The sequence below is a fragment of the Nicotiana sylvestris genome, chromosome 7 (assembly GCF_000393655.2).
Source record: "Nicotiana sylvestris chromosome 7, ASM39365v2, whole genome shotgun sequence".
Taxonomy (NCBI): Eukaryota; Viridiplantae; Streptophyta; class Magnoliopsida; order Solanales; family Solanaceae; genus Nicotiana; species Nicotiana sylvestris.
In genome coordinates this window covers 141681194-141708009 of record NC_091063.1, presented here as the reverse complement: position 1 = coordinate 141708009, position 26816 = coordinate 141681194, and the positions used below count along the sequence as shown (strand labels likewise).

Below are 26816 nucleotides of genomic sequence, written 5' to 3'. Positions count from 1 at the left end.
TCAACAATCACCCATATAGAATCGAACTTACACTAGGTACTAGGTAAACCTACGATGAAATCCATATTGATTACTTCCCACTTCCAAGTCGGAATTTCTATAGCTTGCAATAATCCACCGAGTTTTTGATGCTCAATCTTAACCTGTTGACAGTTAGGGCACTGAGCAACAAACTCCGCTGTATCCTTTTTCATTCCGTACCACCAATATACTTCCCGGATATCATGATACATCTTTGTTGCTCCTCGATGGATAGAATAACGAGAATACTGAGTTTCTCCCATAACCTGCCGACTTAGCCCTTCAACATTAGGGACACATAATCGTCCTCGATACTTGAGGACTGTAATGACCCGACCGACCATTTTAAGAATTAACGCCCTAATCCCCTATTAACTACCTTTTCCGTGTTTGTTTCTGCTATTTTAATTTGTCGGGATGATTTGTTTTGAGTTTCGGAGTGTTTTGGGACACTTAGTCCCTAAAAGAGAGATTAAGCTTTAGAATTTGGACCGTAGTAGGAGCAGTGTGAAGACGACCTCGGAATGGAACTCAATCGGTCCCGTTAGCTCCGTTGGGTGATTTCGGGCTTAGGGGACGTATTCGGATTGTGTTTTGGAGGTCCGTAGCTTATTTAGGCTTGAAATGCCGAAAGTTGAATTTTTGAAGTCTCCGGTTCGATAGTGAGATTTTGATATCGGGGTCAGAATGGAATTACGGAAGTTGGAGTAGCTCCATAGTGTTGAAAGTGATGTGATTGCAAAATTTCAGGTCATTCGGACGAGGTTTGATAGACTTTTTGATCGAAAGTGGAATTTGGAAGTTTTTGGATTTCTTAGGCTTGAATCCGATGTTAATTTGGTATTTTGAGCGTTACGATGGTTGGAACAAGTTTGAATGATGTTTTATGATTGGTTGGCATGTTTGGTGGAGGTCCCAGGGGCCTCGGGTGTGTTTTGGATGCTCAACGGGTTATTTTTGAACTTAGAGAATTGCAGAAAATGCAGCAGGTCTCCAGTTCTGGTTTCCTTCTTTGCGTTCGCGAGTGAGGTCTCGCGGGGGATGGTGGAAGCTTAACGCTTCATGTTCGTGATGATGGTCCCGCGTTCACGAAGCTCAGATGCCATATACCTACGCGTTCGCGAAGAGGGTCCTACGTTCGCATAGGAGGGAGAAGCTTCTACCGTGTTCGCGACAGGGTCATCGCATTTGTGATGAAGGAATTCTAGGCCAAGAGAAGTTGTGCTTTGCGAACGCGATGGGCCTTATGCGTTCATGAAGAAGGAATTACCTGGGCAGATTATAAAATTTCAAAGTCGAGGGTTTAGCCATTTTTATCAAAACTAGAGTTTGGGAGCTCGGATTTGAGCGAGATTTTGAGGGATTTTCAGAGATATCGATTGGTAATGATTCCTAACTCCTTTTTGCTTCTAACCCATTAATCTAAATGTGAATTCATCATCCAATTTCGGATTTGGGGTGAGAAATTGGGGAAAATTTTGGAAAAGTTCTTAGGCCTAATTTTGGGGTTTTGATTAAGATTTTGGCATCGAATTTGGATAACTTTGGTATGGTTTGACTCGTGAGTGAATGGGGGTTCATAATCCATAACTTATACCCGATTCCGAGACGTGGGCTTGGGGGACTTTTTGGGCAATTTTCTTAATTTCGCGTGTTAGCTTTGAATTAATTAGTGGAATTAGTTACTTGAAGTTATATTTACATTATGCAATTGATTTGAATAGATTTGGGCCATTTGGAGTCGAGTACTAGTGGCAAGAACGTGATTTCGAGTTGATTGAGTTGGTTCGACTTAAGTGGCTTGCCTAACCTTGTATGGGGGAACTTCCCATAGGATTTGGTATTGTTGATATATGAAATGCCTTGTACGTGAGGTGACGAGTACGTACATGTGCTAATTATTGAAAATCCTATTTTCATTAAGTAACTATTACTGTGTTTTCTTCCCTGTTTATACTACTTGTAATTTAAGCATACTGTTAGCTTAGGGAAGCATGCCTAATTGACTTAATTGCTTTACTTGCTCAACTATTTTATTTGAATTCTGTGCAGCATGCTAGGTTATAAATACATGTTTTACCTTGGTATGAAATTGGATTGAATTGAATACTCTTCATGTTGCTGCTGTGTGTTTACTTTGGGACTACGGGCGATATTCCGGTAGATCCCCCTTGCCTGTTTATTTGGGACTACGGATTGATATTCCAGTAGATCTCCCCTTGCACATTTATATTGGAACTACGGGACTGCACCCGGTAGATTTCCCTAGTACTGGGTATTTATATTTGGGACTACGGATCGGAATTTTGGTAGATCCCCGCGCACTATGAGTTGGACTACGGGATGACACCCGGGAGATCCACTGGATATTTACATTTGGGGACTTCAGGACGGTATCCTGGGAGATCCCTGGTTGCTATCTTTATGTGGAGTTACGTTCTTTTCTGTAATTTTTTCTCTCCGTTGTATTTATTGTTATTCTTATTATCCTGTGTTACTTCATAATGTTAGCATTCAATTATATTGTCGTATTCTATACTATTTTACCTCGTTTTTCAGCTATAATTAGTAGGGCCCTGACCTTCCTTGTCACTACCCGACCGAGGTTAGGCTTGGCACTTATTGAGTACCGTTATGGTGTACTCATGCCCTTTCTGCGCACGTTTTTCATGTGAAGATCCAGGTTCTTCGGCTCAGTCTTGCCATCCTTGAGGCGAGGCGATCCTTCAGAGACTTCGAGGTATATTTGTTGCGTCCGCAGACCGAGGAGTCCCTCTCCATTCTCTCTTATAGTTACAGCCCTTCTGTATTTACTTTGTTTTAGACATTTTGGAGTTAGAGCACTATGTAGTATCCTTAGTTTGTGATTTTATGAGATTCTGGGTTTTGGGAAGTTGTTCAGTTATTGAGATCTTGTATTAGTATATGCCGAGCGGCATCTTAAACGCTTCTATATTTGTTTATCTTCAGTTTTTATTAGTTTCTCCACATTTTTTTCTTTTTCCGCAATTGTTAGGCTTACCTAGTCGAAGAGACCAGGTGCCGTCACGACAGTTCACGGAGGGCGAACTTGGGTCGTGACAAGGATCCCATCTTCTGTAATCTCAAACAGTATATTCTCCTTCTGAGGGGTGGTTCCCTACAATGAACTAACACAAGATCCTCATACTGGTGTTTCTTCACTTCAGTTACTAAAGAGGATATTGACATATCCTGAATAGTAATTCCAATATCACCTAAGTCCCGTAACTGAACTCCGAGACTAGCTAATTGATGAATCTCATGGGCTATTCCCCTCTTCTCTAGCTGTAAATATGATAGGCTACCTATAGATCTTAGGCTGAGGGCGTCGACTACCACATTCGCCTTTCCTGGATGGTATAAAATATCAACGTCATAATCTTTAAGTAGCTCAAACCATCTCCTTTGACGTAAATTCAATTCCTTTTACTTGAAGATATACAATAGGCTTTTATGATCCATATAGATATCAACATGAATGCCATACAAGTAGTGCCTCCATATCTTTAGTGTATGAATCATTGCGGCTAACTCTAAATTGTGGGTCGGGTAATTCTTCTCGTGTTTTCTTAGTTGTCTAGAAGCATAAGCTACAACCTTACCATGCTGCATCAGTACACAACCCAATCCAACGCTAGCATCACAATAGATAACATAACCATCAGTCCCTTCTGGGAGCATTAGAACCAGTGCTGAAATTAGTCTATCCTTTAATGCCTGGAAACTCCGTTCGCAAGAATCAGTCCACTGAAACTTAGCTCCCTTCTGAGTCAACTTATATGGGTATTCTAATATTTTACAATTCATGAAATTCCTCCTTTTGAAAGCCCAAACATCATCTTTTATTTATCACAATTACGCCTTTATTCCACTACCAGGGCAGCATTTCATCTCTTCTAAATACTACTGGTCTTAGACTCTTTTGAGTTCATTCAGGCTATACTGAGCTTTCTATGACTTAGAGAAACCATAAGCTCTCTTATTTTCATGGGCTTAATCCCAAGGACTTATCCATTCTCGTCACCTTCTCGCTCACCTTTTCTTATCCTTACTCCTGTCTTCCTAAAACCTTGTTGCTCTACTATACTTTAGCTTGTGACTTACACCTCTTTATTTATACTTATTCGCAACCTTCCTTTAACTTGCTTGCACCATAGATTTCCTTATGTTATTCTGGACCATTAAGCGAGACATCACATACCACTCTTGTTAAATGTGCTAAAAGAGAAGAAAATCCCTTTACAAGTCTTGTGTAATAATCTACCAAACTGAGAAAGTTATGAACCTCCGTCGGTGTCATGGGTCTAGGCCAAGTCTTTACTGCCTCAATCTTTTGTGTATCAACCCGGATACCTTCACCCAAAATGATATGCCCAAGGAAAGCTATAGAGTTCAACCAAAATTCACATTTAGAGAATTTTGCATACAACTTCCCTTTCTGTAGAACCTTGAGCACAGTACGCAAATGATCCGTATGTCCAGTCTCTGAATGAGAATAAAACAATATATCATTGATAAATACAATCACAAACAAATCTAGAAAGGGATTGAACACATGGTTCATCGAATCCATGAATACTGCTAGGGCATTAGTCAAACCGAATGACATAACACGAAACTCAAACTGCCCGTATCTGGTCCTGAATGCTGCCTCGGGAATATCTTTCTCCTTAACCCTTACCTGATGGTACCCGGACCTCTAGTTTATCTTTAAGAAACACTTGTCACCTTCCAACTGATCAATTAAATCATTAATCCTTGGGAGTGAGTACTTATTCTTGATCGTCACCTTATTCAACTGTCTATAATCAATACACATCCGTAAGGAACCATCTTTCTTCCTCACAAATAACACCGGCGCTCCCCACAGTGATGTGCTAGGTATGATAAAGCCTTTTTCAAGCAAGTCCTTTAGTTGTTCCTTTAACTCTTTCAGCTCTGCGGGGGCCATTCTATAGAGAGGAATAGATGTTGGATGAGTATCTAGTAGTAGGTCAATAGTAAACTCAATTTCTCACTCTAGCGGAAGACCCATAAGCTCATCGGAAAAAACATCGGGAAACTTATTAACTACAAGGATGGACTGAATGGTTGGTGACTCTACTTTCGCAGTCTTTACCCGAACTAAGTGATAATCATAACCTTTTCTGATCATCTTCCTTGCCTTAAGATAGGAGATAAATCTACCTTTCAGCGATGTTGTATTACCTTTCTACTCCAAAAACAGGATCTCCTAGAAATTAGAATCGAACCACCTTTGATCTATAATCAACGTTAGCATAACAAGAAGCCAATCAATCCATACCTATTATAATATCAAATTCTACCCAACCAAGCGCCACGTACCTCATCCTTATTTGTTATCAAACTTATCACAGGTCATAACGGGCCACATCTATATATACGTAACAATATTAGGACTTAATTCGTGGAACTCATTCAAAGCAAGAAAAAGTTTATATAAATGCATAAGGTCCGACAAGGCCGTAGACATGTCATACCCAAAACTATATACAGGATACTATCTGCAAAACCTCTAAGTAAACATAACAATAATATATACAAGTCGGGACAGGGCTCCCTACGTCCTCATAAAATAACCTAACATATCCAGAACCCTGACTTGGTAATACTCCAAGAAGAAGTGGAGCTCACCAACTAAAAGCTGACATCTGGAGGAAGTCTATAGTAGATGGTCCTTGCCTCGCCCTATATGAGAGCCTCGATCAGACACACTTCGAAGCAGAATCTTCATATCCTTATCAGTTACCTTCCTCCTCTTGGCCCGATTACTATCCTCTTCCTCTGTATATCCCATAACATACACAGACGAACCTTGATTGACGGACTCTCAAGACTGTGGACTATCTGGAACCTCAGAAGAGCTGGTGTCCGCAAATACCCTGACATAGTTTAAAGGCTGAAGGGAACCCGGTTGCTCCAATCCACGCACCACTCCCCTTATACCCTGATCAATGGGCTCTGCTAATGAAACTAAGGGCCTTGATGAGGTCGGAACTCCTCTCACCTTATCTGCTGCCGGCTAAATCGAAACTACTCGAATGGATGACTCAAATGGATCCTCGGATGGATCATCCTCGATAGAACCCATGATCTCCGTGGGATCTGACTCCATAGTGTAACTTATACCTCCTTCTAACACCTTCGTAGCCTTCTGACCCATGTTAGCGGCTTGCGCCCGTTGTTTAGTAGTAATAAGCATCACAAAAATTATAATTAATTATAGGAGCAGATACTTATGACTCAGTTCTATCACACAATCTGGATTAGAAGGAAAGTAACCATCCTAAATATCTCGTATCCTTCTGTTTATAAGTGTGGTGCACAACACACCCACAAATAAGACTCTACGAGACATGTTATGTAGACAACCCTAGGATAAAATTGCTCTGATACTACTTTTATCACGACCCAAACCCATGGGCCATGATGAGTGTCCGAGTCTTAGCTGTCGAACACCCTTAAGCATGCGTCTAAGATATAGTCATGAATAACATCTGCTGAACTATGAGAATAGCATACGTGAGGAAATCTGTCCAAAAGACATATATACATATCTGTGCAAAATACATAGGGCGAGCCGACAAGTCTGCTATAGACAACTGCATATCCAAAATTGGAAGCCGACAAGGCCACATACTATCCAACTATACATACTGTCTACAGACCTCTAATAGAAAATATAACTGTACAAGGGCTGGATTGGACCTGGTCGTACTCATATATGTATACAAACATATCGTACTAAAATCCAAAACAGCTCCGGATCAAATGGAGCACACCAACTCTCGCTGATTAAGGATCCTAAGAAGGGGGACCGTCAGACTGTCTACCTGCACCTGCGGGCATGAAACGCAGGCCCCAAGAAATAAGGCATCAGTACGAATAATGTACTGAGTATGTGAAGCATGAAAATCAGTACATAAGAGATATAGATGAAACATGGAATAAGGAATTCCGCCCGTAAGTCTAAATAACTTTGTAAATCCCTAAATATTTATAATGTCATGAACGTGCGTGTAAATGTCGTGTCATGCATAGGTATAGGTGTACATAACATCATCGAGCCTCTGAGGGCATCCCATCATATCATCTCGGCCACTGTGGTCAACATTATCAACGTATACCAGCTGATCAGGTGGTGGTGCGTATATAACGCCATAACCTTTTCCCATATCCATATATATATATATATATACATATATACGCGTATATAATGTCGTATGGTTATGGGTCAATGTACATGTATAAACGAATGCAATGCATGAGAAGTATGTCAATAAAATTTTTCGAAATGTCATAAGACCATTATCGAACTACTTGACAATTGAAATTAAAGTAAGTTACTAATAAGCTAAGTATTAATTACTTGCCTACTACAAGTGCAATATGGTAAAGCTAATTAAGAATTTCAATGCACCAATCTCCACACTAACCTTAACCATTATTCCTACATATGGAGGACAAGAATCTAGGTAATAAAAAAATGTACATTTGGATATTTTACCTACTATTCTCCCAATAATAATGAATAGAAAATAATATATGGAGAAGTTTTAGCAAAAAAATGTAGATATCATTTGAAAAAATTAGGGAAAAATATTTTGAAACTGCTAACTTTAACTTTTATAATATTGCAAAATGAATATTTCTTTAAGCCAAGAAATAGAGTTTTAGAATTTCTACGATCTCCAATTCAAATACATATGATATACAACCCAAATAATGATAGTAAATTGACATAATGTATACAAAATCCCGCATACTGCTGAATATCTAGTGCTCTGCAAGGTTTGGCCATGTACTTGCACAATTCATATTCTTAAAAGACGGAAAATATGAAATGTTTGTATTTCTCAAAGAATTTGTAATATCATGAAGTAAACTTGATCAACTTACATATTTTCTGAGACCCATGAACAGACGATAGAATATAAGACTTATGGGAGAGTAAGAATATACACATGTCTAGTATTTTTACGAATAGAGTAATTTATAAAAGTTGTGCATTTGCTCATTTCGCTTGTGTTGTATAGATCATCCCAAAAAGAAAGAAGAGATAACCTTAACATACCCGGAGTAGGGAAAAAGCCGTATGATATTCTTGGAAAAAATTGCACCGTACTCCTTTAGAATTACAAAATCTCACGTTGCTAAGGTGTTAAGAATTCTCGTTGGAAATTTTGTTTCAAGAAATTGCGTTGAAATCTCATTGGATTGAGGTTAACATTTGTTTTGCAAGCTTTGAATTAGGAAGAAAGTTATAAAGGATTGGATTGAAGCCAAATGAAGCTAATGTTTGAATTAGAGTCCTTGTTATTCATTAAATTGTTGTTAAAGAAAGAGACGTATCTATCTTTGAGTTATAAGGCCCTATGTTGAATTAATTGCCACCTAATCCATAATGATTAAGAGTCATATGGTTTGGTAGTGGTTTGCTGCCACGTGGGGTGGGGGTGGGATGGTTTTAATCTTTATCCATAACTCATTAGTTAATTAGTTAATATTTTATTATCCAATAATTAATCAATTTTTTATATAATTAAGAATTATCTCAGCTTACTTAAAATACTACTCATTTTTAACATACTTTATACACCTTACTATCATGGTCATGTAGTACCTTGTATGACACTAGTTCATAAATATCGGTTACTATAGCTCGGACCGTATTCTATCCCATATTGACAAACTTCGACAAAATTCACTTTCTTTGATTCGTTTACCTTTTAACCCTTACGACACTTTCATATCTCTTGTTATAAATAGCATAAATACTTATAACCTCAAGATAATCTCATCCCCGAGTCTACGTCGATTAACTTACGACGAAATTTTTACGTACGAAAACGTGAGATGTAACAGGAACTGTCACATATCTTGTGTTACCAAAAAAAATCTTTGCTTGCACCCTCCATTGCCATTAGGTAAGCTACTTTGTTCGTCTTCCTATAACTGTGCTTCATCACCACGTTTCTTAGTCTTAGGATGATTGACCTGTATTTAAAAATAATTGGGTCAAATACATGATTACCCGAGTTAAGTATTCTTATTACCTCAATCGAGTATGTGTTGATTTCAAGTGGTATGAGTCTTCTTTGATCAGCAATCTGCAATCCCTCGGCAAGGAGAACAGATATAGTTGTCAAAGTAAGTATGAAGCCTCTAAATTATAAATTGTTGATTGTCTATTTGGATGGTTGTTACACATTGTTTTGTTTCATAATATATAGTATAGTATTGTATTGTATTATACCGTTTGATGAATATAATATTTGGATAGATTGTATTGTTTGCCGTCGTTTTATAATATCACACACCAGCTATATGAAGAATAATCTTGCAATATTATAAAGAAAAATTATGATGCGGGGTAGAATTATTATATAAAAAGGTAGGGTAAATGGTAAAATAAAATTATTTATTAATAATGAAGGGCAAGATATGAGAAAAAAAAGGTAACGATGCGACCACACCAAATCAGTTGTTACATAAAGTGACACATTTCATCATTACGTAACGATAGATTTAACGATATGATGCAATAAACTTTAAGTAATAATTAAAACAAACATCATATTTGAAGTAATAATACGATATAATACAACACGTAACAACCCTTCAAACAAGCCCTAAAAGTGAGATAACGTAAAAAAAATAAAAAATAAAAAATAAAATTAAGATCATCTTTAAGCAATTCATTAGTGTATAAAATAAGTAAAATGAAAGTTATGACTTATGAAAGACCAGAGTTCGTATTGTTATACGCATTATATATAGGTTGCCGCCGCTACACTTTCTGCAAAGTAAAATTCTCGCAGCTGAAAGAGCAAAATGAAAGTGTTATGAAAACCAGAAATCAGCGCAGGCGGTAAAGATTTCTTCTGTCTTTGCTTCAGACTACTGAATATCAATGCTAAGAATGCAACAATGAGACGCAAAAATCAAACCCATCATACTCCCTCAACTCATGGCAGCTATGTTACCCAAAAAGCTTACCCCAAAATCCCTCTTAAAACTCCTCAAATCTTCAAAAAACCTCAACACATCTCTCTCCTTATTCGACATAGCTTCACAACATCCAAATTACACTCACGACGCCATTATCTATCACCATATTCTCCGCAAACTTTCCCTTTCTTCCGATCCAAGATGCATCCCTCACATGAACCGTATCGTCGATATGATTCAAACCCAGAAATGTTTATGCTCTGAGGATGTAGCATTAGCTGTTATTAAAGGGTATGCTAAGAATTTAATGGTTGATAAAGCTATGGAAATTTTTCAGAACATGAAGAAAATTTTTGGCTGTGAACCTTGGATTAGGTCTTATAATACAATGCTTAATGCTTTTGTTGTTTCTAATCAGTTTAGTAGAGCTGATTTGTTTTATAAGAACTTTGGAACGATGAGAGTTTCGCCGAATTTGGAAACATACAACGTTTTGATTAAAATTGCTTGTAAAAGGAGGCAATTTGATAAGGCGAAAGAGTTGTTGGATTGGATGTGGGACAGTAATTTGAAGCCCGATGTTTATAGTTATGGAACTTTGATCAATGGGCTGGTGAAGAGTGGATGTTTGGATAATGCCTTGAAGATGTTTGATGAAATGTTTGAAAGAGGGTTGCATCCGGATGTTATATGTTATAACATTTTAATTGACGGGTTTTTGAAAAATGGTGATTATGATAGTGGAATGAAGATTTGGGGGAGGTTGGTGAGTGGGTCGAATGTTTACCCGAACGTGGTTAGCTATAATGTGATGATTAATGGTGTATGTAGGTGTGGTAAGTTTAATGAGGGATTGGAACTTTGGGATAGGATGAAGAAAAATGAGCAAAGAATGGATTTGTTCACGTGTAGTACGTTGATTCATGGTTTGTGTGAATTGGGCAATGTCGATGGGGCTGAGAGGATTTTTAAGGAAATGATTGAGAATGGGCTATCGCCTGATGTAGTGGTATATGGTGCATTGCTTAATGGTTATTGTAAGGCTGGGGAGATTAAAAATTGTTTTGAGTTGTGGGAGCTGATGGGGAAGGAAGATTGTCGTACCGTCACTAGTTATAATATATTGATGAGAGGTTTGTTTGAGAATCGAATGGTGGATGAGGCGATTTCTATTTGGAAGCTTATGAATGAGAATGGTATTGTTGCCAATTCATCATCTTATGGAATTCTAATTCATGGGTTGTGTAAGAATGGGTATCTGAACAAGGCTTTGAAGGTCTTGCAGGCTGAAAGTGAAGGAGAAAAAAACATGGATTCATATGCATACTCATCAATCATTAAGGGGTTGTGCAAAGAAGGAAGATTGGATGAAGCAACTGCTATGTTTGATTTGATGGCTAAACAGGGATGTAAACTAAGTTCTCATGTTTGCAATGCGCTAATCAATGGATTTATCAAAGCATCTAAAATTGAGGATGCACTCAGATTTTTTGGTGAAATGAGCAGTATGAATTGTTCGCCAACGGTAGTCTCCTATAACGTGCTGATAGATGGGTTATGCAAAGCTGAAAGATTTGGTGACGCCTATAAGCTTGTGGAGGACATGCTGCAAAAAGGGTGGATGCCAGACATGATAACATATAGCTTGTTGATGGATGGTCTTTGCCAGAGCAAAAAGTTAGACCTGGCCCTTAAGTTATTGAGTAAAGTTGTTAGCAAGGGATTCAAGCCCGATGTGACCATGGTTAACATTATAATTCACGGCCTTTGCTCTGCTGGTAACCTTAAGAACGCGTCGCAGCTCTTTTTGAAAATGAGCCAATGGGAATGTCTCCCGAATCTTGTCACATATAACACCCTTATGGAGGGATTTTATAAAGCTAGAGACTGCAAAAATGCTTCAGCAGTTTGGGCTCTCATTTTAAGAGGCGGGCTTCGGCCAGATATTATTTCTTATAATATTACTCTTAAGGGGCTTTGTTCTTGCCATAGAATGTCAGATGCCATTTTATTCTTGAATGATGCTCTTAGTAGGAAAATCCGTCCAACTGCGATTACATGGAATATACTTGTCAGAGCTGTTATTTATGGCTGAAGTTGCACCTGGTGGGTGTCAGATGCCAATTTCTACTTTATTGATGCTCTGAGTAGGTATTTCACCTGCGATCAATTAAATATACTTATCTGGTCTTGAAGTTTAATGATTTCAATCACGCACTTTAAGTTATCAGGTCCTAATTTCATTTCTGTTGCCCTTCAGTAACCTAGATTTGCATTTCCGCATATGAAGTCTCACAATGTACTAAGAGAAGCTTATCTTCATGGTTGCAGGGTTGCGATTATTATTCACTATCAAGGCACGTTTGTCTGACCTGTATATGGTAATCTTTTTTTTAAGCTGTAAGTAAGCTCTCTACTAACTTCAGTTGATCAGATGATTTTGCGAAATGGGATATTCAATCAGAAGCGCAATGCTCTGCTAATCAAGCATGCGTCTTTTTTAGAAGCGATTTAAGATTCTGTGGTTGATACAGGTTGAATGCATTCCTTGCAATTGAGACGTGGTTGAAAATTTCTCTGAGATACTGGATTTTGATAGAATTATGCCTCCAACTCAATTCTGATAAGCTTTATTATGCTTTTGTTTAGTAATGTCAACTAAACTATATTCCATTTAACTTTCTGGTGCAGAAATTGAGGGGACAGTAAAGGCAACAGAAATGCTCGTGCAACAAAATCGGGCTATTTATTGGGATGAAATATTCTTAAGGTTAAGGTATTGCTGTGCTTGGATTTCTTTTACTAACTACGGATTTGGGTAAAACAAAAAATATCATCAGAAGAATTGATTGTGTACGGCAGAATTGAGCCCTTTGCCTGGTGTGATTGGGGAGGGGATGTTTCTTTATGATTCTCATAGTTCATAAAAACATATATACTCTCCATTTTGAAGTTGTTTCCCTTGATTGTGCTACCCTAGATGTTTCATGCAAGCAGGAATCTTTGATCAGTTGGACTTCGCAGTTTTAATTTTAGACCTTGAGGACTTCATGAGGGGAAATTGTGCTTGCACTCTCCATCTCACCCAATATGTATGGATTGCCTGCTTGTCCAGTGAGGATCAGTACTAACCTAAAACATTTAGTTGCTACTGGTTTGTATCTTTGTAAAGAAGCTAAGAGCTTTTCAACTTAGAGAGCATGTGAAAGACTTAAATGGTTAAGTTAGGAAGAAAAGATTTGGACTCAGATTTTACTTCACTGACATTTTAAAGACAAAGTTGCTATCAGATTGTAAAACAAAAGTATAATACTTGGCATCACTGGATCCACCATTCCAAATAGCTATATTATTATAGAGGGAATAGAATTCACAATCCGTTAAGGGATTAGTAAATCAGGAAAACTTTGATCACAGCTTCTCCTTTTGTGCTGGAGATAAGCTGTCGATATTCATATTCAGATTTCAAAGTTGTCAGACTTCTATCATCACCTTTAGAAAGTAAAAGTTGACATGTCCTATTTTGTTGATCAATATAAAGCATCCTACACAAATCCAACTTTGGTGGTTACAGTTGCCATGAAACTTGGATATGCTGATGCAAGAGAAAAGTTGGCATGATATATCAGCCTCCAATAATAACATTTTATTTCGAGGTTATAACTCATGCAACATTAATATCTAAAATTTTGCTCTTCTGTACAATCAGTGGAAGAGAGGATTTCACTTTTTCTCTTCTTCAGATGTCTGCTTTTGCTTTGTTTCTGTTTCTGATAACACACTCTGCTCGTAGATGACTTGAGAAAGCAAACCCACCAAGATCGCTCCAAGAACTGCACTCTTTGTCCAGTCAGAAGGTGAAGAGATTAAGGCATTCGTAATCCCAACTACTACAAGACCGATAAGTGCAAGGTAGATATTCCTTCTAGTCTTTGACTCAGCATTTTCTTTACTGAGTTGCTTAATCTTGTCCGTTTCCTCCTTAGCTTTTGCTTTATCCACTGATTGTTTTTGCCCTAAGTTCTTGAAGAAAAGCCCTTCATTTCTCTCTTCCTCCATTTGGCCCTCAAAGTCCGCCAATTTCTTCTCGTTCTCCTCGATCTCCTGTTTGTTTAACTCTATTGATTCTTCAAAAGCTTGCATCCGGCTCTCTATATTTTCCATTATCTGTTCCACAAAGAAAGAAAAAAAGAACAGATCAAGAACTGTGTAATTGAGAGATGAAAACTGAACTCCACTTTCTGTATGATTTGGTTATGCAGTTGAGTGCAGACCCTTGCACCAGCTTCATCAAGCTCTTTGAGGGCATTTTCACCAATCTGGTCAATCTCGGCATTGGCATCTTCAGCAAACTGGGACAGATAAGCAGATCTTTCGTCTAAGTAGTCGGTAAGACGAACTTTCTGAGTTTGAAGCTGGGCAATCCTCGCAAGCAGTTCCTGCTGACGGCTGTCTCCTTGAGGCGGAGGTGGAGGAGGAGGAGCGTCTGAATCTGAATCATTCGGTTTGCAGAGGCAGAGAATGGGGTGTTTTTTCCTTTGGAAGTGGCCATTTTTGTTAAAAAGAGCATGTTGCTTTGGTGTCAAAGGGGAGTGAATTGCTTTTAGATGAATCATTCTTCGAATATTTGCTCCAGTTTGTTGGGAGCAAACTGGAGTAGTGGTGTAACTATGAGAAGGGGTGAAGTGTTTGTGAACCTCTGATTGAATGCACCTTATCCATTTTATTTGCAGATATTTAGAAACAAAAAAGCGAATGGGTATTATCTATTATTAGTCGTTGTGGGCCACGGAGGGGAGTTTACACTTTACACTTTGTGTGTCTCGTCTTACTAGCTTTCTGTTGGAATTGATCATTGGATATAAATATTAATTTATGATCCTATTATTATTTAGGTACTAATAAATTTATGTAAAAAAATGTCATTGAATTTACAAATAATTTTTCATAATACCCAATTATTAAATATGTTAAAATTAAAGTTTATATATTTTTGGATTGGAATTCCTAATCCATATTGTAAAACTTTAGTTGTAAATATAACTCTAACTTTCTACTTTTGTGTAATCAATATATATAGGTACACTAATATTTTTTGTTTTTCTTAAAATAAGGTAAAGTAAGAACGTAATTTGAAGAAAATGTTTGCTTTAAACTACATCTTTTGGAATTTTTTTATCTTTATTTTTTCTTTCCTTTTCCCTTTATTTTACCTTTTTTGTTTTTCTTCTTCTTTCCCCACTTCCGTTTCTTCTGCTCTAACTTTCTGGTCAGCTTTCCTAACCAATCTAAATATTTAACTCTAAAAATAATACCTCAAAATCGTTAAATTATATAAGTAAAATTACATAATTCTCAAAAATTATCTGCTCATTTTATTTAAAAGTTCCTCTTATAAATTCAACATAAGAGTATTCACATGAACTTGGACTCAAATTTTAAGTTTCAGTCTCCATGCGAACATGGAAAGCTATGTTGGCCCAAAGGGGATCAACTGAACACTTTTCGCCGAAAAATTATACTACGTATAAGGTAAAATACTACTTATTATTGATTAAAAAATAGACTTCGAACACCCTTGCATAATTGAACACCCTTATTGAATTTCATGGCTTTGCCACTGCATGCGAAGGTAGTGTATGCAAAAGCTCTAATGAATTTAACAAATTCCAGATAAGATACTCATATTATATTGGAGTTTCTATAGGCTTAAACAGGGGAGATCCTTGTCCATGGGTATTGTCTGGTGCTTCTAGTTCATATCCATTACTCTTTCTCCGTGAATACTGTATCATAAAATTCAAATGAAAATGAAAAGAATTACGTAATTAATTAGGAAGAACAAAGAAGAACAATCTTGTATTATTGTTACCGTAACGGTTATCGCAAACTTGACATTCACCCTGCATAATTCTGTTAGAATCATAGCACATTATTGCGGTCGTCGTCATTCTCATTTCCATTTCACAAAGGCAACTAAAAATTCAAAATGTTAACAATAAAAATCATAACTGTCTCCACCTTAATCATCAGAATGATTGGAGTTTATCTTTCACTGGGCATAATCCATAAACCACCATATTACGAACCAGAATCAACAACTTCTAGTACTATGTATTTTAGCAGCCACGATAATTAGCACCAGCCCACCAAATGAATGAGTCGGTATTAATTTTCTTAAAATATAGCCTACCTAAATAGATTTATACTTCAGCTCTTCTGCCAAGTACCGAAGCATTATTCTTCATACTGAGAAAAATTCTACCACAAAATCACGTAAAAGGCCCACATTTTTTCCCACAAAGAAAAAAATAATTAAGCAAGGAAAACGAAGAAATAAAACCAAGAACTTTAAATAAATATCTCAGGGACAAAATATTCAGTCATCATGATTTTCAAGTTTCATAGCAAGATAAAAGAAAGAAAAAGACCTTGTACAGTACTAAAGAAGTAAAGTAAAGAAAAACAAAGAAGGAGAAATTAAAAGGACCTGCAATTCTCTAAGTAAAGTATGGTGAGCTTGTACGTACAAACATTGATACAAAGAACATGTCATAAAGGGTTAAATTTAATAGTATTCTTCTTTCAATTTCCAGAAGAGACGTACTAAATTTAAATTTAACATTCAAATATATTATAAAAAAGATACATTAACATTACCGTCAATAAATTGCTTAAAGAATATCACAAAAAAAAAACTATTAATCACATCTTGGATCACTTATATTAGAAACGTACACCACCAAATTTACTTGTTATGCAATCCTTCAGTTTGTAAGGTAACGTCCCAAACCTTAATAATGGAAGACTGCATGATCTCATTCTTCTTTAAATAATATGGCATGAATAATGACAAATTTGTTCTCTAATTTGTAACGCCACTGAAAGGTAAAAGAGTGCATGCTTTGAGCAAAAAGCTCCAATTTATTATATTTCCTTCAGGGAAAATCCAAAAAAAAAAAAAAAGAAGAAGGAAAGACAAAAATAATGATCCTAACTAAATCAAAAGTTTGTATAACAAAACACCTTCCATTACAGAAGGGGCATAAAAAGGGCAAAAGCTTTAGCAATTCAGTATGCAAACAGATTAGCATTTCTACAAATCGTAACCGAGTTATGTAAATTGAAATAAGAAAAATCAACTCAATTCTATAGGGACAAACTGACAAAAAAAATTTGGTAGAGAATGATAAAGAGAATTCTCACCACGCACAAATGAAGATTGGGGATAAAAGATTATGATCTATCTGTATATTCTTCCCATGAATTGATGGCATGTTAAATATATAATAGTAGTCGTCATTGAAGGTGAAATTATTTAGATAATTAGTAATAGAGACTTTTGGACTTTCTAAACTGAAAAAGAATTGGGGAGAAGATGAGTAACGGTCTAACGGAGGTGTAATTAACAGAATACAATTAAGAAGTGACTTTTGAATATTTTAGTGTAGCACAAAATAGAGAAAAATAGGAAAAAAGCCAAAAATTTGAGAAAAAAAATAAATGTGATTCTTGGCCAAAGAGACATACCACCTCACTTTTCAATTCTCCTCTTTTATATATAGATATAGATTTGTTTTGTCCCTTTTGCTATTATATGTCAACTATGTTTCAATTCAAATTAAGTTGAGGAAATGGGCCCTCGCGAAACATTTACAACGTGTAAAAGTGTCATGATATACACATTCATTATTATGAGGATTCGTGACAATTTGGCTAATTTATGATAAATGACTATATGTGCGATGGTTATTTTATAATTATGGGATTCATGATAATTTAACTATTTTTACTGTGGCTGTTTTAGCATAATTTACCAATTTTTACAATGACCAGCGACATATCACATTTCTGTTATATCACAACGTCAAAGTATTCCCTACGTCCTATAAATTTGCTGTTGATTTTGTTGAAACAAAGGTTGAATTCAAGTAGGGTTATTCAGAAGATAACTCGAATAAAAAAAAGTGTTAATTGTTTGTTGGTATCGGACTCTCGTATTAATGATTCGAGAACGATTTGTAATTATATGACTAACGGGGTATCAATTCGAGTATCTGATAACCGATAAGCTCCCTTGATTGATCAAGCTTCAAGTTAAAAATATAATAATTACTCCGTATTTGGGGTTTAATTGATATATAAAAAGATCTTTGTTTCACTATGATTCTTGTCCAAATTGATAACCGACAGATATGAACGGCCTGATATCCTGTCGACTTGGTGAGTGATAGTGTATTTAACTACTCATAACTGAATTAATAATTACAAACACCAAAACGTGATTTAAGATAAATGGAGTATATATTTATGTTAAAAAAAAAAGAACAAATGCAAGTTTGTCTGTTTTAACTTTAAAATTTATCAAATCAAAATATTAATGGGGCTTGGATTTAGGTAACATACAATAACTAGGGGCGGACATCGGTCGGTTCGGTTCGGTTTTGAACATTATCGGTTTTGCCTATTGATTATCGGTTTACAAATATCATAACCCGATAACCAAACCGATAAGATATTGGTTATTGGTTATCAATTAATCGGTTATATATCGTTATCGGTTCGGTTATCGGTTTACCCGATAACATAAAACAACTAAAAAATTTTGCAATATATAAAACAAAGAAATCAAACTGCTAGAACGTGTAAACTGCCAACTTTTGTTGTTTCTTAACAAAAGCACGCTCCCACTTCTGTGCAGTATCTACTGATGTCTGGCGGAGAACTGGTGGTGAGTCTTGTGCCTTGACTCTTGGGGGCTGCGACGGAAACAAGAATGAGAACTGAGAGACAAACGACCGAAGACTGAAGAGTGAAGAGGGAATTAGGAAAATAAATAACCAGTATATACTTAAGGGTAAATTGGTAAATTATATCATTCTTATTGGGTTATCGGTTTTTACCCAATAACAAAAATGCAAACCGAGTCCGAACCGATAACCCAATAAAAAAAAAAAATTTAACCCGTTACCGAACCGTTAACCTAATAACTCAATAAAAAATTAACGGTTCGGGTTATCGGTTTTAACCGATATATGCCCACCCCTAACAATAACCCAAAAAACGGCTGCGCAAATTAACGCTTAAAAGAAACAGAAAAAAGAAAAAAGAAAGGATGAAAGTGTTTTATATACCAACCTTCTCCTTACAAACCCTTCCCGTAACCTTCTTGTACAAACATTCGACCCTTTCACCTTTCCCAGCAAAATGTGGGTATTTTTCTCCGGGTTAATCGATGCAGCTGCAACAGGAGGGAGTAATTATGTGAAAAGGGTAGGGAAAGATCACCATAGGTTTAAGAGGTTCACTAAGTGGACAACAGAGGTGCTGTTAAAATAAAAATTTAATCTTGGAACTAAATTTTTTGAAATTTCCTAACGTCATTTTTTCTTTCTTTTTTGTGAAATTCAGAAGTGCAACAAGCATTATCCCCGCTATCAGCTTTTGATGTATGGAGTGAGGCACTCTCCTCCCATTGAGGAATCTGTGGGCAGGGCAAGACTTGCTTCTTCTGTTGGAGCAACCACCGTACTTCTGGTGAGCTAAGTTTCTTCCATTCTCGTTATTGCATTTATTACGGGAACTCCGACTCTACCAAGTGTTATTTCATCGATCTTATTTCTGGAAAATGGAGGTAGAAGAACTTTTTGACAACCAGATACTCCATAGATGTTAAATTTGCATTTTCTGTGTGGTGATGTGTATGATTGATTGGAAGTTTTGGAGTATGTTTGAATGAGAATGATTTAAGTACCTTTTTCATCATTGTGCTTTACTGGTGATATTGATTTGCAAGACACATTGTCAACAGATTTCAACCATCTGTTAGCTAATTTTGCTTTAGGGCTGGCAGTCGTTGGGTTCAATGTTAACTTTTTTCTTTACCCATCAAGGTTGGCTGTTGGCACACAAAGCTATCTCTCTATCTTGGGTCCTAAACTCTAACATTCTAACATTCTTTCTGGTGGATTATTTTGGTCATATGGAGTGACAAGACTCATCATCATTTTATGTTTATACGCTATTGTGAAAGGAGAGAGAAGCTTAATGACCTGTTTAAGTGTTCCTTAGTCTTAACTCTTAAGTTAGTACAATACAATATCTAGTTATTCTCTTATTTGGTCATATGGAGTGACAAGACCCATCATGTTAATACTCAACTGTGAAAGGAGAGGGAAGAGAAAAAAACTTCTTAATGACTTGCTTGACTAACAACGTATAGGAATTATTCCTTAGTTAGTACAATATAATACTTATGTAGTTAATCTCTAATTCTAGCAAGTTAAGTATTCTTCTATAATTGCATAATATTCTGCAGAATCGTAGAAAATGTTCTCCAATTTTCAAATATTTAAGTTAAATGAATCTAGACACATAATATTATTTATGCTCGTCGGCAATGGGGTGGTTGAGTGATTGAGGGATAGAAGTAACATCATGAAGATACCGGGTTTAAAGTCCAGCTACAACATTCAGTTTGAGACCATCTTTGTGTGGCAGTTTTATCCAGCACCTGTGTGTGAGCACGTGATTTTTGCTCTCACGACAATTACTCCAAAAGAAATCAAAAAATAAAACAAATTGTCTTTGTGTATAATTTTTAGAATTTGCGTGGCATTTCGGATAGTTATTTGTAGTTTTGTCTGTGATTGTTTATTTTTAATTAAAAATACAAAAATATGTTGCATGAATTTAGGATTTTATTCTGCTATTAGGAATTAATTAAATCATATTTGGTTGTTTCTAAAAAAAAAGAAAAATAAAAATCACAAAAATATTATTTTTGGTAATTTTGTCATTTTTATTGTTTAATGGTGTGATTTTGTTTAATTAATATTTGATATTGTGTGTTAATCATTGTTAAGAATCAATTAATGTCTGTGTAATATAATTGTTGTTTTATAATTTATTTTAGGATTTTGGTAAATTCGGAATTAAACTAGGAATTAAAAAGGAAAGGAACAAAAAATAGAAAAGAAGCTTGGACTGGGCCATTTCATTTTGGGCCAAAATCAGGCTCAAACGAGACCTATACCCGGTCCAAACCTTCAACTCTCAAAGACGCATCAAACGACGTCGTTTCGAGACCAGCGAATCTCGACCATTCATCCATCCTCATCCAACGGTCCAAGACCTCACCCCATAACCCGATCCGTTTTCCCTGGATCGACCCAGTCCCCCACTGAGACCAAAACGACCCTATTTTATATAAGTGAAGTGATCCAAACCGTTGATCTCATCAGATCTAACGGCTTGGATTCACTCACCCATCATATATATATATTTTCAAACACACCCCACCCCCCCTAAGCTACCCCCCTCTCTTCGTCTCTCTCAACGAACCAGACGACCCCAAGAACCCTAGCCAGCCACCACCCCTCCCCTTCGCCTGAAACCCGGCGGCGGCAACGCCGGTGACCACCAAAACGACACCCCTGAGCCATCTCCCCATCCACAACACGAATCCATGAACCATTTGCCTCGTATCATCCCACATCTTCTCGAATCTTCAATCGAAGTTTCGAGCTGACCCTGAAACCACCCCAATCCACCCCTAATTAATACCACACCACCACTAGGCTTCCCTCATCCCTAAACCATCAACAGATTCCCTCGAATCTCGTTGGATCTTCTCGAATCTTCGATCAAAGATCTCCCCTCCAAGCCCTAGCCTGTCCCCTTGACCCCAGACTAACACCCAATAATCTCCTTTACCTCCTCGTCTTTAATCCCTAACCAAATTGGCTCGAACATGAGTAAAAACCGTCGAATGACGGATCTAGGGTTCAACGGTTCAAGACGTGTCAAAGCTTCAGGGTCGATTGGGTTCTATTTAGTATTGTAGGCCTATTTCTCACGAAATAGACGTATAATACTGACTAGGACTCAAGTTCGAAAGGGCATACTGGTAAAATCCGAGAAAAGAACAGTAAGTTCTTAATTTCTTTTGTTTCCTTCTATAGTTTTGTTTGTCTGTTTTAAATTGTATCTTTGTTTTGATTTATTTCTTGTCATTTGTTCAGTACTTCTTTCCTTCTCATCAGACCGTTTATTGGGTCCAAGTTCTCTAATTGTTGGTTATATGCTGTAAACTGTTTGGTCAATTTATTGATTAGTTCGTTATGTGTGAGTTAGTTTAACCTGATAGTAGTTTTAATCCTGGTCTTGATTTCATAGTCCATTTCAGTAGTTTTTTTTTTGTTGTTTTGTTTAAATAATGTATGTTAGACTTTCTGGCATTGGTTCAGGTTTGTCCTATATATGTGATGTGTGGCTCTTTGTTCTTTGATGTTCATCAATTTTCGTATAAGTTCAGTATATCACAGGATTTCCTTCACTCTATTTAACTTAATTTGGAATTATAAATTAATTAATCATTCCCATAATGTGTCACTGGTGATTGGAAGTTTGACCTGGATAGTTCAATAGGGTTGTGTTCTGATTCATGGTAATGCTGTTATTGGGTCTTCTGTTAAGTATCAATGAATTTTGATTCAGCTTTAGCTTCAACTTCAATGTTCTGTTAAGCTCCTTTGTTTGTTGATGTGATTTTGGTTTGAAGTCAATTTATTTGTTTCATTTAGGAGTCAATTTAGTTAGTTATTAGGTTTTGAATTGGTTATAGCTGATGATGTACAGTAGGGAACCCTAGGGTAAATAACAGTGGGGTCTCAGGGGTAATTTGGGAAGTTCAAAGGTTTGAAATGGTCATTTTAAGTAGTCTGTCCGTTAGAGTACTCAAATACCTTTAAACTAATAAATTATTTAAGTAATAGTGGGGGACAAACATAATGGGGAGGCAAAGGGATGGATTAAACAAATAGGTACCCATCACTTTGATTTAAAAATGACACAAGACACTTGATAGGGGGGTGGGCCTAGTTAGCTTTCACTAATTTGAAATTAGCAATAGTAAGTAATAATAAAAGGGTAAATAACCCACATAGTTAGAAGAATATATTGGCTGGAAAGTAAAAGAGATAAAGGGGTAGTAATAATAGGTTAAAAGTAAAAGAAAATGGGCTGAAAAAGGGGACTGCCTTTGGTATAAATAGAGGTCGTTTGGGACTAATAAAGAGGACTGAAAATTGAAAAAGGATAAAAAGTTCAGATTGAGAGAAATTTTTCGGGGGTCAAAAACACAAAGAATATTAGTGATTTTTAATCAGTCTGTGAGAGTTTGAGTTTGAAGTTTGGTCTTTGAAATCAAATTCAGGAATCAAACTCAAAAGGGTTTATTCTTAGACATATAAGAGGAGTTCACTTTCAGTTTTTTTGGGGTCAGTGTATGAGAGATTGCTGCTGTTTTCAATTGGGGTCCATTGGTTGATGTTCAGTTGAGTTTGGGTTTATTTGAGTAGTGTTGTTCGATTTCAAAACACTCCTGATTTCTATATGTGTTTCTGGGTTCAAGCTTGACATAATTTGGGGTTGTTGAGTTCAAATTGCTGTTGTTAATCTTCCCTGCCTCGACTGACTCTTTTTCTTCATTGTAATCTCGAATTCAGGTACACTTTTGTCTCCAGTTGAATGTGGAATCTTGGTTCAAGTGTATAAATGATCCAGAAAGTCAATGACAAGGAACTTTGTTAATCTGAATCTATTGAGAATTATTGTAGTTTTAATACTCCAATTAGATTACTTATGTTGTCAAGAACTATATTGAACTACTAGACTGATTTTGGTTATTTTTGGCTGATTTTGGGTTAAGTTAACAATTAGTTTGGTTTGGTTCACATTGATAGTGTAATGCATGATTTTAGTAAGCTCCTGGGTGTATTCGAATGAACTGTATGAGACTGTATTTGGACTAAAAAAATGGATTTCGAGTTGGCTAGATCATGTGAATTATTGGATTGTTAAGTATTAGATCCTCCTTTGTAGTTCGTCATTAAACGATTGCATGGTTAGTAATAAATTAGCAGGCAGTTAGAACAGCGTGAAGTAATTGATTATGTTATCATACGTCAAGCCCAAGTTAAGTATTAGACTAGTAAGTTTAGTTCGAGCTAGTATCAAACTAGTTAGCCTGTGCTGAGTAATCAATCTCCAGTAGGAATAAATAAATACACATCATTATTCCATGCGTTCAATTATCAAGTGCATATTGCAATAGCGTGAAATAACTGAGCATGCCGTCATTTTTTTTTTTAAAAGTTGAAATCTGTTTGGTAAGAATCAAGGATCAGTAGCTAATTAAAAGTCTTGAAGTGGGCCTATTAAATACCTTTCTCGTTTGGGCAAATTTTAAGGCCCGCGCTCGAACAGTTTTCGTTAATGGACCGTTGTTTCAATTCATATTCTTCGGGCTTACTTTTGAGCCCAATGACACGTTTATTTTAAAACTATTGCTTGGCCCGTATTAGACCTGAAACATTTTAATTAGGATATTTTCTTTTTTAGAGACAAAACAAAATATAAAAAAAATTATAGTTGCTTTTAGGCTTGCCCTTTTAAAAATAAAATGAGTCGAGCCTCGCCCAATAAAACTCACAAACTGTGGGGTCCTCATAAATGTATATATTAAAAATACTTAGAATTTTTGGATGGGACGTTTAGCGAATTTCACGACCTTCCTCAAAGATAATAACGTGTTAGTCTCTTTAGGCATGTTTTAATAATATTACTTTTTCCTAAATTAGGGTGCGCATTTATGTGACCTAAATCCAAATCTCAACGAAGTCGAAATATGTTGACAACCACGAGTGCATTGATTGCAACGTGGTTCGGGACACGTTTTCACGACGTTGCAATTCTCTAAAAAATAATAATAATAGCGGTTTAAAGTTAATAAAAGCACATAAGTTATAACATGTATTAAAATCAGATATTTAGCCATTACAACAATTTAAGCGACCGTGCTAGAACCACGGGATTCGGGGGTGCCTAATACCTTCCCTCGGATCAACAAAATTCCTTACTTAGAATTTCTGGTTCGCAGACTTCAAAAAAAAAGTCGAATATTTTCCTCGAATTGGGATTCAAGATAAACCGGTGACTTGGGACACCAAAAGCCAAACCTATCCCAAGTGGCGACTCTGAAATAAATAAATAATCCCATTTTCGAATAATGTCACTTAAAATGGAAAAACTCCTTCACGCATTTATCCTTCGGGGTAGGTGCGCAAAAAGGAGGTGTGACAGCTCTGGCGACTCTGCTGGGGACCCAAACCCAGAACTTCGGTTCAGGGTTCAAGAATTCAAGCTTAGGATAACTGTTATAGTTGGCTTGTTTTATCTGATTTTTACATGTTGAGCCTAATGTGCTAAATGCCGCTTTTACCGCTTTGATATTGTTTGGACTGTATATAAATTGCTACGAAACCCTCCTCTCTCTGAGTCTTCTAAATCATCTGGGAAGTGTGCACTTCGTGTGACTTCTTTTCTGTTAGAGTCTTATCCCAATTTTAGAACGAGGTTCGGACAAGTTGCAAAGCCGGTGAAGCTTCTGTATTCCCGGTACGCTGCATCCCTTCGGCTCGAGCTGTCCGCTCGGGTAAGCCAGGTCTAGAACAATAAACCCAGGTTTTTAAACCTAGTATAACAAGCCTCATGCCGGATCCCTAGTAGGAACGTTTGTTTGCATCATGTGCATTTGACCTTGGAGACTCAACACAGGGGTTGGGTCTGTCTAGGACAGGTGTACCCAAATGAAAAAAGACCATCCTGATGCATCTTACGTGCTACTTACGCATCTATTTATTTCGGCTTGCATGTTGACCGACTTCTATAACAGAGGAAGAAAATAAAAAAAAATAATCAAAAAATCAAAAAATAATAATAATAATATAGGAGCGAGAGGTAGCTATTTACATCTCCAAATGAGCCAAAGTTTTCAACTGCCATGTTTCCCCTGTTCCGTCAAAACGGGCGAACTACGCGGGTCTGATTCTCACCGGATGTGAGATACATAGGCAAACCTCATCGGTTCCGGCCCACCATTTTCAAAAACATCCAAAAATATTTTCCTTTACTTCCTTCTTTAGAAAAGTCTTTCTTTAAGACCCCAATTTAAAAAAAAATTCAAAAATACTTTTTTTAATTTCTTCTCAAAATTCAAAAATATTTTCATTCTTCTTTCAAAATTGGAAAGAAAATTCAAAATTCAAAAATATGTCATTTTTTAGAAGCATTTCTTTCATAAGAAGGGTCCAACTTCATTTTTGTAAAAGTAGCCCAAAAAAAAAAACGAACAAAATTTTTGTTTTGATTGTAAATAAGAAGGTGATGTCATTCTTGTCTAAAATGGTTGAATGTCCCCAAAAGGACACCGGAAGGCCGTTTTGCAAGAACAGCCACCTTTAGTAGTTTTTTTTAGGTTTTGGCTGTTTAGCAAACACAACCTTAAAATCTTCTTCCCCGAAGTGCTGAAAGGCCGTATTTGCAAAGCCGGATTTTTTATGGAATTTTGATAACCTTTTCTTGAGTCCAAATGAGTCATAACCTTTTAAATTAAATCACCCTAATAAATGTGCAGGATGAGCACAATTGAAAACGAACCCTTCGCAGCTCTTGAAGAGATCCCCTTACAGCTCCACGTGTGGTGGAATGACCTAGGAAAAGGTAGCCGAGGAACTGTGATAAAAGTTTTGGGTGGTCTTGTCGGACTTTTTAACATCAAGCCAAGATTGGACGTGATTGAAGCCCTGATACCTTTTTGGGATCCTACTCTCAATGTGTTTCGCTTTTATGATTTTGAGCTCACACCCACGCTAGAGGAAATTGCGGGTTACGCGTTCCCCTGATTTTATCTGAGATTTTCGAGCTTTGACCATCTGTCGAGAAGGGGGAAAATTCTTCCA

The 26816-nt window shown here is 36.7% G+C and overlaps 3 protein-coding genes across 10 annotated transcripts; 2 read left to right on the top strand and 1 right to left on the bottom strand.

The window, feature by feature from the left end:
* The first annotated feature begins 9845 nt into the window (after positions 1-9845).
* LOC104240738 (pentatricopeptide repeat-containing protein At3g09060) lies at positions 9846-14901 on the top strand. Of its 8 annotated transcripts, none has more exons than XM_009795613.2 (5): positions 9846-12120; positions 12346-12395; positions 12706-12790; positions 13808-13926; positions 14277-14901. In XM_009795613.2, exon 1 carries the CDS (start codon positions 10034-10036, stop codon positions 12107-12109), a length of 2076 nt encoding a protein of 691 aa, XP_009793915.1. In that variant the 5' UTR covers positions 9846-10033; the 3' UTR covers positions 12110-12120; positions 12346-12395; positions 12706-12790; positions 13808-13926; positions 14277-14901. The 8 variants fall into 8 exon arrangements, with proteins under 8 accessions (XP_009793915.1, XP_009793919.1, XP_009793914.1 ...); XM_009795617.2 differs by having other exon boundaries at positions 12346-12414; XM_009795612.2 differs by having other exon boundaries at positions 9846-12161.
* On the bottom strand, positions 13508-14630 carry LOC104240739 (uncharacterized). Its single transcript, XM_009795620.2, has 2 exons — positions 14289-14630; positions 13508-14181 (listed from the first exon to the last, which is right to left on the bottom strand). The coding sequence occupies exons 1-2, from the start codon at positions 14628-14630 to the stop codon at positions 13738-13740; spliced, it is 786 nt and encodes a 261-aa protein (XP_009793922.1). The 3' UTR covers positions 13508-13737.
* A 4229-nt stretch (positions 14902-19130) lies between the features above and the next one.
* Positions 19131-23843, top strand: LOC138874201 (uncharacterized). The gene is made up of 3 exons (XM_070152750.1): positions 19131-19338; positions 19426-19551; positions 23523-23843. The coding sequence occupies exons 1-3, from the start codon at positions 19222-19224 to the stop codon at positions 23589-23591; spliced, it is 312 nt and encodes a 103-aa protein (XP_070008851.1). The 5' UTR covers positions 19131-19221; the 3' UTR covers positions 23592-23843.
* The last annotated feature ends 2973 nt before the right edge of the window (positions 23844-26816 follow it).

Excerpts from the sequence above, each read along its gene's own strand:
- LOC138874201 (XM_070152750.1), top strand. The coding sequence starts at position 19,222 with ATGTGGGTATTTTTCTCCGGGTTAATCGATGCAGCTGCAACAGGAGGG. Across the intron at positions 19,339-19,425 it reads TCACTAAGTGGACAACAGAG|AAGTGCAACAAGCATTATCC; the intron begins GTGCTGTTAAAA and ends TGTGAAATTCAG. Across the intron at positions 19,552-23,522 it reads GAGCAACCACCGTACTTCTG|GTACACTTTTGTCTCCAGTT; the intron begins GTGAGCTAAGTT and ends TCTCGAATTCAG.
- LOC104240738 (XM_009795613.2), top strand. The coding sequence starts at position 10,034 with ATGGCAGCTATGTTACCCAAAAAGCTTACCCCAAAATCCCTCTTAAAA.
- LOC104240739 (XM_009795620.2), bottom strand. The coding sequence starts at position 14,630 with ATGATTCATCTAAAAGCAATTCACTCCCCTTTGACACCAAAGCAACAT. Across the intron at positions 14,182-14,288 it reads TTGATGAAGCTGGTGCAAGG|ATAATGGAAAATATAGAGAG; the intron begins GTCTGCACTCAA and ends TTTGTGGAACAG.